The sequence below is a fragment of the Chelonoidis abingdonii genome, chromosome 1 (assembly GCF_003597395.2).
Source record: "Chelonoidis abingdonii isolate Lonesome George chromosome 1, CheloAbing_2.0, whole genome shotgun sequence".
Taxonomy (NCBI): domain Eukaryota; kingdom Metazoa; phylum Chordata; order Testudines; family Testudinidae; genus Chelonoidis; species Chelonoidis abingdonii.
The window spans coordinates 60,034,367-60,054,578 of record NC_133769.1 but is presented as its reverse complement, the minus strand read 5'-3'; the positions used below and the strand labels follow the sequence as shown (position 1 = coordinate 60,054,578).

General features: G+C 41.3%; 1 protein-coding gene across 1 annotated transcript; it reads left to right on the top strand.

Annotated features, from left to right (window-relative positions):
* Window positions 1-5,867: 5,867 nt before the first annotated feature.
* DBX2 (developing brain homeobox 2) lies at window positions 5,868-18,247 on the top strand. The gene is made up of 4 exons (XM_032775061.2): window positions 5,868-5,877; window positions 7,683-7,778; window positions 12,629-12,816; window positions 15,514-18,247. Exons 1-4 carry the CDS (start codon window positions 5,868-5,870, stop codon window positions 15,841-15,843), a joined length of 624 nt encoding a protein of 207 aa, XP_032630952.1. The 3' UTR covers window positions 15,844-18,247.
* The last annotated feature ends 1,965 nt before the right edge of the window (window positions 18,248-20,212 follow it).

Below are 20,212 nucleotides of genomic sequence, written 5' to 3'. Positions count from 1 at the left end.
AAGGTGATAAGGAGCTTACAAAAATGTAAAAACCTCAGATGTTGTCACCTAACTTTAGGTGTGTCCTTAACATCTGCCTGATTTTTGTGGCTGCAAGGGAAAGATCATTTTGCTACTTGCATATTTCAACTCCTTTTGGGTGACGTATCTTTTTTTTCTTTTACAGTGTCTAACTGGCTAATTTTTGAAAGCCCTACTGAAAACTAATAAAATAAAAATGAAAACATAATTATTTCTATTAACTTTCTATGCAGGATTTTAAAATATTTTTTGGGTTTTTTTTTTAAAAAGAATTGCAAAATACTTTTGAGGAATATTTGCTCACATTTTTAAATAGATCTATTTCTGCCACACATGCATTGCTTTTATGTTTGCTGTCTGAACATCAAGTTTTATTGACCTGAATATTCATGGAAAGAAAGGCATGTGTGAATATTCACAGAAACCCAAATTTAAATTTGCAACAGTAAATGCATCAGTAGAGCTTTACTCCTGGGGGAATTCTGCACCACTGCCCAAAGCAGAATTTAGCAGAAAATAATGTGTGCAGAATTTCCTTTTCCCCACAGAAATGGATGCCACTAGGGGCCAGTGGACGTGGCAGAACCCAGCTCATACATAGAAGACACTGCCGGGGGGAGTGGGAGGAAGCTAGAGGGTCCCTGGCAGCTGCAGTTCCCCACACACTCTGAGGGAAGGAGACAGTGGCATGCAGGAAACTCCACACAAATCTGGGACCCAGCATCAAGCTGTTTACCCCTCAGAGCCCAGGGATCCAGAAGGAGACAGAGGGGCTGGTGTCCGGGCAGTGGGGGCATGGCTGAGCTCTGGATGAGGAGGGGGCGGCTGTCTGGGCTGGGGGGCCCCTGCGGCTGGGCTCTGAGGGAAGGGGATGCAAGTATCTGGGCAAGGGGGTGTCCTGCAGCTGGGCTCTGGAGGGGGTGCGGGTATCTGGACTAGGGAGGCCCTGCAGCTGGACGCGGGGTGCGGGGAGAGGGGGCAGAGAAACATGAACTAGGTTGTCATAAGGGTTTCTTTAACTTTCTACTCCTGGGAGAATTTTTATGTGTGTCTGTATTGTCACAGACATACTTGCTGACAGGTATTTTGAAATAAATTACTAAAATAATTGAAATTGGTGTGATTATATAGTGTTATTTTGACAAAATATGCAGAATTTTTCAGTATTTTAAAATATGCGCCAAAATTTTTTTTTGGCACCGAATTTTTATTTTTTTGGTGCAGAATTCCCCCAGGAGTATAGCTTGCACAATACACTAGCCAAGTGCATGTGATTGTGATTCCCTCTGGTGGCAGATTTCAGCAACGCGGCAATCTGCTACTGTCTCATGGACAGGAAGTTCACCTTTAGGTCAAGTGGTGAAAGCTTGTACTTTTGGTGCTGAAAGTCTTGGGATTGATCCCCTCTAATGACCATGGTGTGTGCAGCTCTGGTCCCTTAGACTTGAACATTCATCCAATCTGTGAACAGAAACAACTCTGTGTGACTTATTTGGCCAATCACAACTAACCAATTCCCCTGGACTATCCACTATTGGATATTTGCAGAGATGTGTTCATGATTATTCTATAGAGTTAAACTCTGTGTATTGAAAATGTGTTTTAATTATTTTGAAGAATGAATAAATGTGAGGAAATCACATTTCTTTAGTATCTACTCCATGGGCAGAAAAAGAGGCTAAATTTATCAGATGAATTATTTATTCAGGTCTAATATTTTGGAAAGGTGTATTTTCAAATACATTTATCTAGGTCTTTCAGCTGCAGCATTGAGACTCTCCTTTCTGCATGATTAAAGAATTAGGACTCCATATAGATCCAACACAGCGAATTGTAGAATCAGGGCCTAGAGTACTTCCTAATGTGTTTCAAAGTGCTAGAGTTTTAAAAAAATACTCTACCCCAGAAGCCCCTTGAAAACAAGTCACTTTAGAATTTCATAATGATTTAATCTAAACTCATTTCACGTGAATTGTACTTAGAAACTTGACTATGGAAAGGACTGTGTTTTGGGACCTCTGTCTGCATTGTAGACATGAGTTTCTAGTGTGGCAGAATTTTCAGTTTTAGAACTATTTTGTTTTCAGATTTGGAAAGCATTTTAGAATGTCAATGTCTGAGATAATGTCTAAGCATTATCCTTTGCTGAATGCTAAGGTTCAGTTTACATGTACAAGTATACTACAGTATATTTAATTGCTTAGTATTTGTAAAATGCTTTGGATTTATAAAGCTGAATATAAATAAGCATTATTAATTATATTTTGTATTCACCATCCTGTTACAGTATAACAAGAATGTATCATCGTTTCAAATACTAAATCCTGGGAGATTTAGGACCAGGTATTGTCATTTTCAAGAAAAAAGCGCATACAATAATTTTTGAACTCTTTCATATGTAATCAGGGCAGTGGAATTTATTCCTTATTCTGACTTTTGAGTTTCATGATCTGTGTGACAAAACCTGCAACCCTTACACCTATGTATAGTGCTGCTTAGTCCTGCATATTGTCCCATTTAATTCTATGGCAATGGTAAGGGGAGAGAGGAGTAGACACATGAGTAAAGATTTGTGGGATTGGCCCAAGGTTAATGTTTAATTCACAGATGGGTCCGTACATAAGCAGTTTTATGGCTACTATATGCTTAATTCTGGCTATCAAAAAACCCCCAGGTTTCCTAGCAACCAACCAGCATTGCAGCTGTTTTTGGCCTAACGTAAGGATTAAAAAATGTTTGGTTGAAATTGCTTGACCAACAAATAGATTGATTTACCATTTCGTATATGACAAGGAAATAAAATGTATATAATATTTTCCCCATCTTTATATCCAATATTTGTTTTACATGATAGCTACAGTTACGGTCATGCTGCATAAAATTCAGGACTAAATGAATCTGACCAATATGTATTGCATCATTTTGCGCAGACAGTTTCCATTCTATTATACTGTTTCACACATGGTACTTGAAAAAAGTTTAATGAAATGAATTGAAAACTATTTATTATATCTGTCATACATAAAAATGTACTTGTTTGAATCAAGATAAACCATCCATGGGATTGTTTAGTCTGCAGAAGAGAAGAATGAGGGGGGATTTGATTGCTGCTTTTAACTACCTGAAAGGGGGTTCCAAAGAGGATGGATCTAGACTGTTCTCAGTGGTACCAGATGACAGAACAAGGAGTAATGGTCTCAAGTTGCAGTGCGGGAGGTTTAGGTTGGATATTAGGAAAAACTCTTTCACTAGGAGGGTAGTGAAGCACTGGAATGGGTTACCTAGGGAAGTGGTGGAATCTCCTTCCCTAGAGGTTTTTAAGGTCAGGCTCGACAAAACCCTGGCTGGGATCATTTAGTTGGGGATTGGTCCTTCTTTGAGCAGGGGGTTGGACTAGATGACCTCCTGAGGTCCCTTCCAACCCTGATAGTCTATGATTCTATGTTTTTATGTACCCATGGTCCCCCGGGGAGTGCTATACATCTACATAATGGACCTGAGCCTGAGCTGATGTAAATCTGTGTAGTTCCCACACAATGATTTCAATGGAACTACACTGATGTACACCTCCTGAAAATCTGGCCCAGTGTCTCTAAGAATTTGCATGTAGATTTCTCATAGCTGAAAGATTTAAAGATGTTTAATGACCATTGGCTATACATATAAGGAAACTCAGGACCATTGTTTATCCCACAAGGTCTGGAATAGATCAATCTCAAAAAACAGCCCCAGAAGCCACCTGTTTGAGATCTGTGGAAGGATGTCATCTGCATCTTATTTCTGGGTGCATCATCACAAATATAACAGAGAGGCAGTTTTGGGGCCTGATCAAAAAACCACTGAAGTCAAAGGAAAGATTCCCACTGACTTTGTTGGACTTGAGAGCAGGCCTTTAGAGATCTTCACTTTTTGCATGATGGCAGAATCCCAGCGGATTCAGGTGCTGTTTGCAGCTTTCATGCAACTGCATAGATTATTTCAGGTTTTATAAGGCAGGATTGTCTTTTAGTTTCTGATGCTGCTCCCATTGAAGTCAATGGGAATTTTAACATTTACTTCAATAGACATAAAAGGACATAGACATAAAAGGAACAGGTCTTTTATGTTTACAAGTCATATATAGAAGCAGAAAGGTTTAGAGAATGGAGAGAACTCTATATGCAGGAGTATGCTACCCACTTCTCTGAAGTGATGGTATATTCAATTGTGATATATCCAGGTGATGGGAGTATAATATTGCAAGGGCATTCTGAGCACCATGTTCTCAAGAAAATATTAAGAAATCGGAGAGAATTCAGAAATAAGCAAAAAAAAAAAGATCGTGGGACAGGAGGGAATGACTTATAAAAATAAAAACCTTAAATAGATATAGGATGGCCTAGGGTGGGGAGGGCATGATAACAGCCCACAGATTAGATATTTGCATGATTTAAACACCAAGGAAGTGTGGTGCCTTGGGTACAGTGAGGACTAATAGGCTGTGATTCAGAAATAGATAATTTCGGCTGACTGACAGGGAATACTCTCTAATAGCAAGACCTGCTTGGCTGTAGAATAGTCTCCCAAAGAAAGTAGTGAAATCCCCTCACTTGGGACTGTGAAAACTATAGTGGACAAAACATTAGCAAATGTACTGGAAGGAATAGGCCTGCATTTTCAGGGAGATGGACAAGATGATCTAATAGGTCTTTTCCATCTCAGTCTTCTGTGATTCTGAAATTAGTGCCAAATCCTGCCCATCGTACTTGCCCCAGTAGTTCTGTTGATGCCCTGTACTCTAAGGTCATTGTGATGCCAACGGGATTATCTGGATGAGTAAGGTAGGCAAGTTTGACTTTATATTTTTGATGTCCTTTAAACTGCCTACCATAACTGTTTCTGGTGGTAAAGGGTTCCATGTCTGATGATCCTGTCTCTTTGTAAATGCCTCCAAAGCACAAAATACACCTCTACCCCGATATAACGCTGTGCTTGGGAGCCAAAAAAATCTTACCACATTATAGGTGAAACCACGTTATATCATACTTGCTTTGATCTGCCGGAGTGCGCAGCTCCGCCTCCCCGGAGCACTGCTTTACCGCGTTATGTCCAAATTCGTGTTATATCGGGGTAGAGGTGTAATTAATATCCTTGTAGCTGTATAATCAAAAGAGAAGAAATTTACGATAAGGGTTGTCATGTGTTAAGATAAATTTAACATAAAGGCCAAGATTTAAATAATTAGTTCTTAAAGTTAGGCTTCTAAGACCATATTTGATTACAATGGGAGGTGTGCAGCACATTTGAAAATCAAGCTTGTCATGGTACAATTCCCCACTCTGAACCTTAGCGTCCAAAAGATGGGGTACCAGCATGAATTCCTCTAAGCTTAATCACCAGCTTAGAACCTGTAGCGCTGCCACCAACCAGGAATTCCAGTGCCTGGTACACTCTGGTCCCCCCAAACCTGCCCGGGGAACGCCCAAGACCCAGACCTCTGGATCTTAAACACAAGGAAGAAAACCCTTTCCCCCACCCCCGTTGCTCTCCCAGGTTCCCCTCCCTGGTAACCCTGAATATCAGTGTGATTCAAACTTTGAATCACAAAACAGAGAGACAAATTCACCTTCCTCCCTCCTTCTCTTTTCGCCTTCCCAGAACTCTTCCTGAGAAGAAAGAAATCCTGACACAGAGAGAAACTTAACTCTCTCTCCGCTGTCCATCCTTTCTCCCCACCAATTTCCCTGGGTGAATCAGCCCGTCCCCTGGGTCTACACCAAGAATAAAAAACCAATCAGGTTCTAAACAAGAAATCTTTTAATTAAAGAGAAGAAGAAACAAGTCTAAAAATATCTTTGTAAATTAAAATGGAGATAGGTACAGGGTTTTAGGCTAAGCATTGGGGAATACCCCTCCTAGCCTAAGTATCGATAGTACAAAATTAAAAATTCTTTCAGCAAAAAACAAAATTTGAACTCCTTGTCAAGCCATTACACACATACTCCTTCCAGCAAATGCACATGTGCAAATAAACGAACACACCAATACACTAACCGCTTACTAATCTCATACTATTTGGAATCTATAGAACCTGTATCAAGAAGATTGAAGAGGAAACCTGGTGCACGTCGATGGGTGGCCTCTGAGCGCCCCACGAGAGGTGGAACAACAACACAGAACGTACGAGACTAAATAGCACACAAGAGAAGGAGCGCGCGCTCTAAGAGAATTTGAAGTCTCACTGTCCCTGATTGGTCCTCTGGTCAGGTGACAGCCAGGCTTACTGAACTTGTTAACCCTTTACAGTCAAAGAGATATAAAGTACTTCTGTGCTATTAACTTTTCTTATCTGTTTATGACAAAGCTACTTATGAAAGTGTCTGAATATGGAATCAAGGGCCTAATTGTGAGTGCTCATTTTAAAAATCTTGTCAAAATTTTTTAAAAAACCATATAAATGAGGCAGATTGATAAGACAAATGCACTCATTTTGACAAGTCTTTACTTCTGATTATTCACTGCTTCTTTATAGTAAAAATAATGTTGTCTGAAGTCTTTTTAAAATAAGCAGTTTATTACAAAATATTTTTTATTCAGATGTGACACTGGAGCTTTAGACAGATTACAACACAGAGGATTTCCTCCCCGCCCCCCACAATAAGTCAAGCAACTGGTGTGGTGGTTACATTGCAGATCAAATTTTGAAAAAATATTATTTTTTCAACTACAGCATGTCTGCCTTCAACATGAAGGGGAAAAAAAAAAGAAAACCACATTTTAATAGTTCATTGGTGCTGGCAAAAATATGAATGTAATCAAGAGTATGCTTAGAAAAAAATTATCTTTAAGGAAATATCCTATAGAATTTACTACAGAATGTGATCTTTTCTGTTGTGCTTTTTTTTTGGCATTCTGTAGAAATTAACACAGAATTCTATAGGCTGGTTAAAAAACCCCTATAGAGATGTTAAATCCTCCGAGCCCAGTTCTGCAGCTCTTAGTTGTATTTAATAGAATCATCCTCTGTAATTTCTTACAAATAAAAGGGACTATTTGTGTTGTGAGATGCTATTTAACAGAAGAATGGCAGAATCAGGCTGTGTCGTTTTAGAATAATTTCTGTAGAACTTAGTTGATTTATCTCGATCACATTTTACAGGCATTTTTCATAAAAAGCTTGTTTATTGATTTCCTTACTCCATGTGAGTAAAAGTACAAAAACTGACCTGTAAATAAGATACTTATTGCCAGGCAGTGCCTGTCAGTTCTATTTTTTTTAATCTCTCCCCAGTACGTTTTACCTAGCAAGATCATATAAAAATAACTTTTAGGTGGATTTACAGTTAGTTATGAATTTTGGCCAATGTGTTCAGATATATTACTTAGGAAGTGTGGCACTAAAACAAATAACTATTGAATTCTCGGAATTGCAGTCTTGCGATAAATGTACTGTGATGCTTCAGTATGTCATAATTGAAGCAATAAATGAGTTAAAACTAGCCTTGATTAAGTTACTTAAAGATTACTTGGCTGATTGTCCTTTGTTATAAAAAATCTCTGCTTAAGAAAAGGGAAGCAGGGTTTGTGAGGCAGGACTTCAAATGCTGACTTTTTGAAAATTTTTGTTGTGAATATCACTTAAGATTAATGGATAATCAATTAGATCTATGCTTTATTTGCAGTTCTTTCCAAACATTTTTTTCTCCGAGCCCCACCATTCTACTCAGAATGCTGCGGTGGGTCCTGTCAGCACCCTGTATCCCCCACTGCTTTTCCAAGTAAGTTTTTATGCTTCATCAGTAATGCTTGAGTTATTCTGTAAACCAAAGCAGCAGGATTTAATGTGTTCTGGAAAACTAATTGGTGATGCAATGGCAGCAGCTAATTTCTCAGTAAAATCACAGCAATCCTATTCAGAAGGTTTCCAAAGATTTATCAAACTTAAGTACACTGAGCAATTGTGAGAGATTTCTAATGGCATTGAGACATCCAGACAGCTAACTAAGGAATGCTCCTTGTTTTCAGTTTGCTAGAAAAGATCCTTTAAGAGTCAATAACTCTTTTTAAAATCTGTATCAATACATATTTGCAAACAGGAAAAAAAAGAATTGAAAGATCATAAAATGGACACTGCATATTAATGTCTGCTTGGCATAAATTATGATTCAGGAAACATTTAAAAAATCCTCAAAACCCAGCCATTCTGTTCATAGCAGATAAACACCTATATTAATTTAATTTTGTTTTCCATTATAATGTTTAAACTGGAAGAAATGTGGAAGATGATTTGGTCCCAGTATTATACATTTGGGATGAAAACTTTGTTTTATATTACCACTTAATCCAAGTCTAAATTTAACCTTGATTTTTGAGATTTGTGCATCATATAAGATTCTTTATTAAAGAGTTTTGATGTTCATGACTAAGGAAGACAAGCAGAGGATACATTTTAATTCCTCAGAATTGAGTAAAAAGCACAGAACTGTGTGTCTGTCCAAATGGAAATTGCAAGTTATGCATTCTGCAGCCTATATTTTTATCACAGTTGAATTCAAACCACTGCGGACTATGTGTATGTGTTGTATGAATGTTTCCGAAGGGCAGTTGCTAAGTCGAATGATTCCTGACAAGTGAGGCAGCAAATGCTAGCAGTTTAATGAGCTGCAAGTTTCTGAGCACCTCTTTAGGGAGTTGACACTTTCCCACAGAGCGTTTTACATGGCCCCAGCTCCATCACAATGGTTGACAGCACCATGACCAATCACCACTTTCACTTTACTCATCCACACGCGACCTCACCACAATTTTTCACTGTGCAGATGAACTTTAGGAACAATTTCACATTGAAAAGGCCTGGGCAAGGGTCAGTTGCCCTTTTGTATGGTCATAAAGCAATGCTCTATGTGCCAGTCTTTTCTCCTGTCTCACATTCCAAGAGAATTTCTGGACAGCATTTAAAGCACTTGACTGAAAAATAAAGCAGTGAATGAAACTGACTTTTATAGACTCATTCTAGCTCATCTTCCCATATAACCCTGTCTACCTGAAAAGGGATTTAGTGGATGAGTTGCTTGTATACAGGGACTTGCTGAATACATAGGGCCCATTATCAACTGTGGGGATTGTTTATTAACCAGGACTGATACACTACTATTTTGGAAGTGACCTATTAATTGTCCATTTAACTAGAATGTATTGAATTCAAATGAAAAAATGGAAACCATGACTAAAGTTTTTACTCGCTCCTTCAAGGTGGTCTCTGCCATGAAGGCAAATTAAGATTGTTCCACAGATTAAGAAGACATTTATCACCATATATTAGGATACGAAGGAAAGACTTAAAAAAACAAAAAAACCCATGCCAAACATTTGGTACCATATTAGCATTTATGTCAATGCAGTATTAAACTTTTCAGTGTCTGTTCAGCAGGACAGAGTGCAGACTTGCTTCGCTTAACTCATTTTGACATGACTGTTGTGCTGTGTGTGTAAGCTCATGCCTCCAAGTATCAGAAAAAGAGACAATGTACACTCGGTGGATTTCACTTGTACGATTAGCGTATTCACTCCATCGACAAGATCATAGGTTGGCTTTTATGTGTATAGTTTTGGTGTATTTTATATTGTTTAACATAGAGCAGTTAAAACAAAATTCCTAGACTATCTTCTTATCTGAATATTCACCTCCTCAAGAATGTTAGTTTTAAAATTTGACCAAGTGGCTGGCTCCACTTTTCACTAGTGCTTGTCTGTGATTCTGCTCACTGTTAGTTTTTGTTTAGCTGGACATGTATAGTACATCCATTACAAAGTCAGAGAGGTTTGTTCCCAAACTGGGTGGGTTCTTCCCTACTATATAATTCTAATATTGGTATTAAAACAGTCACTTACCTGCTTCCTGTGTATGGCAGGTAGGTGCATGAACTCAGTGCTCTAGCGGCTGTGTCTTAGCTGAGTGACTGCCAGTCAATAATCAAGGAAAGAAAACTAAAGGGGTCACATAATCTGACACCCTGTCTTTGGCTGAGAGTTCCAGTTTGGAACTCAGCAAGGGAGGTGAGGTGAGGACCAGCCTTGTTGGCTAAGAAATTATTTTCTTTCTCCCCTGTGGCAATTGTGGGGCTGAGAGGAGATATCTCTTCCACTTGTTTCACTGGAGGCTGTACAGACTGGCCAGGAACTACCACCCCAGCTATTTTTTAAACCGCAGCCCAGACTTAACTCTTTCCCTCCTACTGCAGCCATGTATGGGCTGACTACAGCTTTAAGGCTGTACACCCCCCCCCCCCCCCGCTGTCTATGCTTACGTGTGGGGGATTGAGACCATCCTTGATCAGGAAGGTGTAATACAGGGGTTGGCAACTTTTCAGAATTGCTGTGCCGAGTCTTCATTTATTCACTGTGATTTAAGGTTTCGCGTGCCAGTAATACATTTAAACTTTTTTTAGAAGGCCTCTTTCTATGAATCTATTATAAATAACTATTGTTGTTTGTAAAGTAAATAAGGTTTTTAAAATGTTTAAGAAGCTTCATTTAAAATTAAATTAAAACGCAGAGCCCCCCGGACCGGTGGCCAGGATCTGAGCAATGTGAGTACCAGTGAAAATCAGCTCGTGTGCCGCCTTTGGCACGTGTGCCGTAGATTGCCTACCCCTGGTGTAATATATGAGAGGCAACATGTGGATTTACATTTGGTTCTTTCCCCCAAGAAGCTCTCAGCAGCAGAATGGGGTTTTATTCACTGTGTTGAAATTTTCCAAGAATAGCATGGGCTTCTTCAGAAGTCTCAGATATGGCTTTCTGGGGCTTGTGTGCCATAGTCAGCATATTTGAGTCTGAACAGAGTCCTATTGTGTCGCATTACATACATAAACATAACAGAAGTATCCGGTAAACTCTGATATTTGTGTCTGACTGGTTTGAAATATCAGTTTTACAGTTGAAATGTGGCTGTACCAAGTTGTAACTTCATATATACTAACATTTAATTTTAAAACCACTCAGACACTCATCACAAAAATATCTTATAAACTGTGATATATACAATGGGGGCATGTTAGGACTCTATTCAGACTAAAGTGTGCATGTGTGTATCTATCTACAAAAACACACACATAATCCATATATATAATGTGTCAGAGTTAAACATTAGTACATACACCCCTAGTTAGTGGTTAGTGAAAGCTGCAGCTGAATTTGACTAGTGTTTCAATAGGGACATGTTTTTTTGTGAAAAAAACTGTTGAAATTTTTTTCACTGAAATTTTTAAAAAAGTTGTCAGAAGAAGGGATACATTTTCATGAATTGTTTTGTCAAATAATTCAGTTTTTTGTTGGAAAATTTCAAAACTTGAAATTATTTTAATCATCTCTACATAGGATTTTTTTCACTGAATTCAATGGGAGAATGATCGGGACACTAAGAAGGCAATCATTCTGAAACTTCGGTGAGAGAGAAGGTTATATCTAAGATGTTTGGATTGTACCTTTTAGTGTCTAAAATGAATGCCATTTCAAAACAAAGCCACCTCTGTGGCTGCTGGCCCACAGAAAGTCCACAGGTGTCTAAGGCTTTGTGGATGTGAAAACTGCTTTTTACTCAAAGAAAGCACTTTCCTGTAGGTAGTGATTATGGAGTATATTTGTTCTTGCCCAAAAGCCATTTATAATATTTTGTGTTCAGCACATATTTAGTGGGCCTCTGGTACCTCCCCCAAGCCCTGCTCTCTGGAATTTGGTGCTGTTGGAGGTACACTGCCAGAGCACTCCTAGCCAGCAGCTGCTTTGTGGATTCCTGTGGAAAATGGATCCTTCTTTGGAGGTAGGGGAAAGGGCACATGAAAAAGTGATACAGGTCTAGGTTTTATCATCATCTTTCTGGGGCTGGTGGAGGGATGATGTGAATGCCCCTGCTCCGTGAGTTGGATAAGCAGAAGGTCCCCTCAAAGCACAGATCAAAGGGGTGTGACTAGGCCCAGAATAAACTGCCATATTAGGGCTTGCTGAAATGTGTTAAAAGGATTAAAAATTAGACTGAATGGAATAAATTCAAGTACTCCAGAAAGCTTTTAATAAACAATCTATGGTTTCCATAATAATCAAGATGTGAATGGCCAGTGATTTTCTATGGAAAAGTCTACTGCGAAAGCCTTGTCATTACATTATATAAATAGCACTGCTTACTTAGCCCCATCCTTAAACTATTCTTATCCCATTATGCATTTTATACTGGGGCAGAATGAGCACTCATGGAAAAACTCATTGCAGTTTGCTCACCCTGATCATATTGTATAAGTAAAAGTGTAGATGGTTCTCCCTGACCATATCTGGATTTCACACTAAAAAGAGCTCCATATTCAACCCCCTACATAGACTCATCTGGTTATGCTTTTTATCACTCCAAAGAGCAGACTTTTGGCCATCTATAACACATCTAGATCCCCGCGTTACTGAAGTTGATCAGAGCCATATCTGACCCTTATTGAACATGACTGAATCATCGTGACACATTTGTGACACCAACAACTCAAAAGTGAGACTCCAGTCTGGTAGTGGTGTAAAGTATAATGCTTAATATTCCTCTGATATATGTTATACATAGTGTAATGCTATCTTCCATTTCCTCTAGGAGAGGAAAGTGTTCTGCCTCTGTTGACCCAGGACTCCAACTACAAAGCCCGGAGAGGTATTTTAAGAAGAGCCGTCTTTTCTGAAGACCAGAGAAGAGCTTTGGAGAAGATGTTTCAGAAACAGAAGTATATCAGCAAAACAGACAGAAAGAAACTTGCCATTAACTTGGGTCTGAAAGAGTCACAGGTATGGAGGGGTGGGGAGACATTGTACAACACTTAGCACAGTGGGGTCTCAGCCCATGACTTAGGGCTCCTAGGTGCTACTGTAAGACAAGTAATAAATAATAATAATTCACAGCTTTCTGTATTTGAAACAAAAATCTTCAAAATAGCTTTGCTGGAGAAGGGTGGGGATATAAACAGCCCAAGACCAGTCCAAGACTTTACTTAGGCAAAAGTCTCAGTGAATTCAATGGTAGTTTTACCTGAGTAAAGAATGAATAAAAGAGAGTCCCCATCCTGTAGTGATCTGCATTCAAAAGTTAATATCTCCATTTCCATACACAGGGGTGGCTCTAGGTATTTTGCCGCCCCAAGCACAGCAGGCAAGCTGCCAAAGGCAGCTTGCCTGCGGGAAGTCCCCATCCTGCAGATTTGGCGGCACGCCTGCGGGAGGTCTGCCAAAGCCACGGGACCAGTGGACCCTCCACAGGCATGCCGCCGAAGGGAACCTGCCTGCTGCCCTTTCGGCAACCAGCAGAGCGCCTCCTGTGGCTTGCCGCCCCAGGCACGTGCTTGGCATGCTGGTGCCTGGAGCTACCCCTGTCCATACAAGTGTGGAGGAAAGGCCCCTCTGAACACCAGCACCCTCTAACCCCGTTGCCCTAACTGATGGCTGCTTTGGGGCTCTGTATGCACAAAGCTCCACAGGGATCTGGGAGCAGGGCACCGTCTTCTGCTCTGCTTCTAGGTGTGTGCACAGAAATCGAGGCTCAGAGCTGTTTTAGTTTCCTCTGTTTTTGCACCTGTTACTGAGAGCCACCAGGGAACTATGCTAGTGGCAATGCAACTGCTACTGGACTCATGCCATCTAGGGAGATGGGGCAGTGGAGGCAGAAGCTTTTCAGCTGATCCTGGATCCAGGCAGAGGGAGACCTATGGGATTGAGAGAAGCATTAGAATGAAAATTCCATGAGATAACCTTACTGGAGGTTCCCAGCTCTCCTACTTGGCCATCTTCCAGGGATTTTTCCTTATGAGAGTATAAGCTGTCCCAGACTAGGACTTCAGGATTTGGCTCAGTGTTTAATATCATTATAGTGTTACTTTTACCATATGCACATAGTAGGATGGTACCCAGAGGTGCCTGTGAGCTTTGAGACCCCAGTGCATTGATCTCTGTGCAAATATAGCTAAAGTGACAGTACCTGCCCTGGAGGGCTTGCAGGGCAAACAGAAGGTGGGTACAGGAATAGAACACACAAGAAAATAAGCTTGTGTGATTGGTACAATTTCGTTAATTACATGGAGGTAATGGTCAGGGAGAGGGGAAGTGGCAGGAATTGGGTGGGGGTGAGTGAGAGAAAGGGAATAGGAAGAGGAACAGTCCTAATATATCACCTGCCTTGCCATAGTCAGCAAGCAGGGTTTTGAAGGCATCTTGGGAGAGATGAGTCTTAAGGATGAGTTCAAAAGAGGGAGAGATAGTGGCAGTACACTTTTAGAATGAGCTTTTTCCATGCATAAGGGGCATAAGAGAAAGCCCGGAGATGCTTGAGAGAGAAGATAACTGGTGGGATATAAAAGCTAGGAATGGTGGTGGAGAGCACTGTACATTACTGTAATTTTTAACTTGAACACTTCAGCCACAAACCTTAAAGAATGCACAGACTGAGACCCTTTCCAGTCTATTAGCTGAAACAGAGTAGTAATCACCGTAGGACAAACTGTTTCTTTTCATGCTGACAGTGTACAGTCACACTCTGCAATGAGCTTTCTAAAATCCTCACAGTGTGTGTTCACATACTGTACGTTGCAGGTATTTCCCTTCTGCATTCTTTTGCCTTCTCAGGAGCACTGCCAGCTTTTTGCCGCCCTAGGTGGCAGAAGGTCCCGCCCCTGAAATGCCGCCCCTGAGAGGGGTGGCGGAAGGTCTGGTTGCCGCGGTCACCGCCCTCCAAATGTTAGCACCCTAGGCAACCGCCTAGGTCACCTAATGGGTTGCGCCAGCCCTATGCCTTCTGGATATTCAGTTGAGCCCAGGGGAATAGGAAATGGACTGAGAGGGAGTTTACTACTAATACTAAAAGAAAAACAATTTAATAAAAATAATAGGGCATCATTCCTCTCTAGGTTTTTCCTATATAAAACACAGGAGAGTCTGAGATTGTCAATTTGTAGTTTGACTGCCTGTACCCTTTGGGGGCGGGATTTGCCATCTAAAGACTCGGAAGAGGATTTTGTCCCCAAACTCACATGAGAGCCACATGGATCCTAGGAGATCCCTGGAGTCTGCAGTGCCACCACTCTGCCTTCTGGCCTGTAGCCCACTGTCAATAGCCACGTTGTTCCTGCAGCTAGGCCGTGGTCAGCTGCTCTTGTGGGTATAAGAGCCACAGCTCCTGTAGTTATGCTGTGGAAAGCTGTTGTCTCCTTGGCCACCACCTGCCCTCTTTCCAGTCTTCTCTGCCAAATCCTGACCTCACCTGTGCTGGTGGAAGTAGAGGGGAGTGTTTGGTCTGACTGTTGTTAATAATAATATCTGAATCCTCAGCTGGTGTTAGTCAGCATAGCTTTGCTGATTTCACTGGAGCTACATTGTGCTTGACTTCAGTCAGGCCCAGAGAGGAGTGCGTAAAATTGAAGGGATTTCAAGAAAAAAGGGATTAAGGTAAAATTATTTTAAGAAAACAATAATAACCTCCAATTAACTTGGAAACAGGTGAAAATTTGGTTTCAGAACCGAAGGATGAAATGGCGAAACTCCAAAGAAAAAGAAGTGCTTTCAAACAGGTGCCTCCAAGAAGAGGGTCTTCAAGAGAACTACCTCTCAAGATCCGCTCTGAATTTTACTTCCCCATGTCCGTCTATATGGGAAGTGTCTCAACAGCAGGCAAGTCTGAGATGGAGGGAGAATTCTGCAGAACCTTCAGAAAGACTGAATAATAGAAATAGCGTGCAGCCACCTCAAGAAACAGATTCATTTCAGGGCACATTGTATTTGTACCCTGAACAAGACACTAGAGACAAGGCAGTTACATTATCAGTATAAGGGAATGATGGAGTTCTGCCAATTGATCAAAGAACATAGACTTTAAATGGGTGTTTTTTAAAAACTAACAATGTTTGAACGTTGTAAAGCTAACTAGTTTATACCTCATCACTTACTAAAATCTAACGCCATTAAAATGACAAACAATTAATGCTGCAAGAAATATTCTTTAATATTCAATCTTTTCTCATGTCTTTTCTGGTCTTATCCTGAACTTATAAATGAATTAGGAAGGGATGGTAAGTAAAATGAAGCGAAGAATATGAAACTGACATTTTGCTTTGATTTACATACTGTGCTGTATATACATATTCATTAAAACACACTGATAGCATACTTTTTCTCTCTTACTGTAGTCAGACTCATTAAGCTCTTTTTGCCCATAGTATAGAGAGAAACCCTTTCTCTAAAGCGCATAATTTTTTTTTAAAATTGCTTACAGCATGTGACATTCACAATAGGTTTATAATGAAAACATCTAAGTATTTTTAGTGGTATTTCTCCATCATTCCTCATTTATATCGGTATCCAGTTGTGTATACAGTACAGTGCAAAAACTCAGATGAGTTATCCTAATGAAAGAATTGAATTTTTTAAAAAAATATCTCCATGTTTACTTCACTTTAATTTGGACACAAGCTGGGAAATGCCAGGAAATACAATTTACTGAGTCAGTTCTTTTTGCCTGGGGATGAAAAATACAAGGTCCTTAGCTTTAGTAGCCTTTGTCAGATTGTCAGTAAAGTCTCTTGTATCGTGTTTTGCATTTAAAATTGATGATAGCGCAAGGGAAAATTAGAACCCACATGGAATCGGCAGCAGCACTGTAATTGTGCAAACTGCCACTCTTACTCTATATAAAAAAAATACTTGACAGCTAAGATGCTATACCAGACTTATTCTTGACTATTCATTTAAGCTGGTTCCAGTGGGTATCATCTGTTCCTAAATTCAGTACAGTATTTTATGTATATAACTAGCCTGAAATAGTAGTGTTAAAATAGTGTTACTTGAAATGATTTGCTTGTTTCATCCACTCTAAGGAAATCACTCTGTTGGATTTAAGAATCAATTATTGTTCAGTTAAGAAGCTTTTTAGCTCCAAAAAAGAGGAATGTTTTTTCTTATTTTATATTTTTTGTGAATGTGTTTGTTGAGGAGACTGGTTAGAGATATTTTATGTCAGATGTAATACCTGTTTGGAGAAATTTCGGACATAAAAGGGCACAGCTGTTTGACTCCCTTCATAGATTTTTTTTTTTTTTTAAGGCCAGAGGGGATCATTATGATCATATGGTCTGACCTCCTGCACAACACACTATAGAATTTCACCTGGTAATTCCTGCCTGGACACCTATAACTTGTGGTTGAACTAAAGCATGTATTTTATATCCAGGGCTGCCAACTCTACGTGGTTTGCTCTATAACTTGCAGGTCTTCAGTGCCTCTTACCAGGGATATAGCCATAGACTCTGATTGGCTGCCTTCCCCACTACCCTGCCTCTTGGGGAAGAGTAACCAATCAGACCTAGGCTATGTGTTGAGGGACGGACCACCTGGACTAGGCAGAGTTCCCACTCACCATGGGCCAGCTCCAGCATTTTTGCTGCCCCAAGCAACGGGGGGGAAACATGATCGACAGCAGCTTCATTCTTTGGTGGCAATTTGGCGGTGAGTCTCTCCCTCCGAGAGGGACTGAGGGACCTGCCACCAAATTGCTGCCAAAGACCTGGACGTGCCGCCCCTTTTCGTTGGCTGCCCCAAGCACCTGCTTGCTGTGCTGGTGCCTGGAGCCGGCCCTGAACCCACCCTTCTTCCCCTAAAGGACTAGAAGTGCTGAACCCACAAGCTGAATGAAACTCCTCCTCTCATATGTACAGCGCTGGGAACCAGAGACTCCAAGCTGCCCCTGGGCTTGGTGAGAAGGGAGGAGGAGTCTCAGGTGAATTGCCACTCAAGATGGGGTACAAAGGTATCTAGTCACTGCAACACCTAACCCTTAGGCGCCTAGCTGCCGACTGGAATTCATAGCTCTGAGTTAGGTGCACAGGTTCCCCATTTAATGCATGTAGGAGTCTCAGAAACCAACAAGCTGAGTGGGGAGCCACGTAAGCCAGCTGGGAGTGAAATGCAGAGGATAGGTCTTAGGGTCAAATCCCATTGATTTCAGCTTTAGGAGCCTGATTTCTGGGCCTGTGGGAGGCACCTATCTCTGCTTGGGATTCTCAGCTATGCCACAAGTATCCTAACCACTGGGTTATTCTGACATTTGTGCCTATGTTTCTTGTGCAGGGCCTGAGCCTATAAAGGTATGTCTACACTGCACACAAAAAACCCCCCAAACCTGTGGCAGTAAGTCTCAGATCCTGGGTCAACTGATTTGAGCTTTTGGGACTTGTGTACTGGGGCTAAAAATAACAGTGCAGACATTCCCACTTGGGCTGGAGCCCAGGCTCTAAGACCCATCTTCCGTGCTGGGTTAAAGAGTCTGGGCTCCAGCCCAAGTGGGAACATCTGCACTACCATTTTTAGCCTTGAAGCACAGGCCCAAATCAATTGACGTGGGCTCTAAGACTTATTGCTGCAGAGGTTTTTTGCAGTCTAAACATCCCCTCAGTGTACTCAGAGCACAATTAAAGGGTCAGGCCCCACTGGTGAGATAGGCAGGGGCATGCCTAGTTTGAGAATCCTAATAGTTTGGAGCTGCTGGGGCTCTGTCTTGTGCCAGTGCTCTGGGCAGCTTGTTAGCTGTGGAGTTGGTGTCAGGACTTAGGTGGCTTTGTGCATGCCCATCAGAGGAAACATAGGCACCTACAGAGTTAGACAGCAGCAGCTGAAAGAGGCAGTTAAACACTTCAGTACATATTTGAAGATATGGCCATAAAATACTCTAGGTGTGTAACAAGACTTCCAAAAAGCAACATGTTGGTTTTAAATGTACTGTACAATGTGAATTTGACTTTCTTTAGTCCCCCAGAAACACTGTGTGAATTTTGGATCATAACTAGAGTGGTCTGAGTCCTTAACACCAAAATAAAGTTAAACCTGTAAAACATACAACCTTGATCCTTCTTAGTTAATGCTATTTAAAGTGGAAATTTCCCTTCAACCTGCACTATGAAATTTCAGCAAAGAAGCACCACTTATCATGAATGTTGTAAATATCACAAGACATTTACTTTGCCATTCTCTCCTGAAATGTCATACGTTAGCGATGGATCAAATAGTATACATGCATTTTCTTTAAATAATTTATAAACATCAGTTATGCCGGAACAAAGGAGAACGGAAATGGGTAATACAAATTTCCAGCTGCATCTCTGCCTTCCCCCACTCAATTCACCCTCAGCCCTGCCAACTCATCTTGTCCCCATCCTAGCTCAGAACCTGCCCAGCCTCTTTCCACCCTTGCTCATAGACATTCTGCACACACCTGAGCCCCAATGCTGAGAACCCCTCCAATTCCTACCAAACATCTTGATAACTCTAAACCACTTCCTCAGCTCTGTAACTTCCCCTACTCAGGCTCAGAATACCCCTGCCACACAAACTTCCCATGTCACAAAACCCAACCCCAGCCCAGAACCCTTCCCCTCCCTAGCTGGCACCTAACAACATCACCCAGCTGAGAACCCCTTGACTAGCCCACAGTCACTGCCTTGCCTTCCCCTATTTCATGCTGGATCTGGAGATGCTAGGTAGGAAGAAAAAACTGGCTGCTGGGTGCATGTGCAGGGAACCTTATAGGGTGTCTTTGTGAGGATATAGAGTGTTTGCTCTATACCTTCTAGTGTTGCCACCTGGCCAGATTTTACCAGGACCATCCCTTTTCTGAGGTAGCCATCCTGAGATATCTGTAAAAGTGCTTAGTACGCAGCCAGGTGTCCAGTTTTATGGGCTCAGGATCATCTGTGTCTTGATTTTTTGTATCTCAGTGGTGGCAACTCTACCTCGGCTCCTTGCAAGCCCTGTGTTGCAGGGACTTGAGGGGCTCTATGCTGTGGCATTCATGTGCAGAGAGCCAGGTATTCTGCCTCTGGAACTGAAGGAAATCATCCCCACAGAAGCCTGTATTCCCTGTTCTGTACAGCCTCCTGCTGCTGCTGCCTGCAGTATTTGTGCTGCAGGACCCAGAGACCCCCATGGCAGCCAGGTGCCCTACAGCCTTCAGGGCCTGGAACGGTTTCATCTCCTGCAGGAGTCCCTTAGTGGCAGCACGTGATAGTGCACCCTGCAGTGCATCAGTCACTGCTACACACACCTATAGTGTATCTGGCCACTGTGGCGTTATTGGTGAGGCTTGGCCTCATTCGCCCCACTCACCGGCTGCTTTCCTCAATGTCCTGTAATAACATCCTGGGCTTGATTC

Coding starts and splice junctions, on each gene's coding strand:
- DBX2 (XM_032775061.2), top strand. Junction 7,779..12,628: donor ATCCCCCACTGCTTTTCCAA/GTAAGTTTTTAT, acceptor CATTTCCTCTAG/GAGAGGAAAGTGTTCTGCCT. Junction 12,817..15,513: donor TGGGTCTGAAAGAGTCACAG/GTATGGAGGGGT, acceptor ACTTGGAAACAG/GTGAAAATTTGGTTTCAGAA.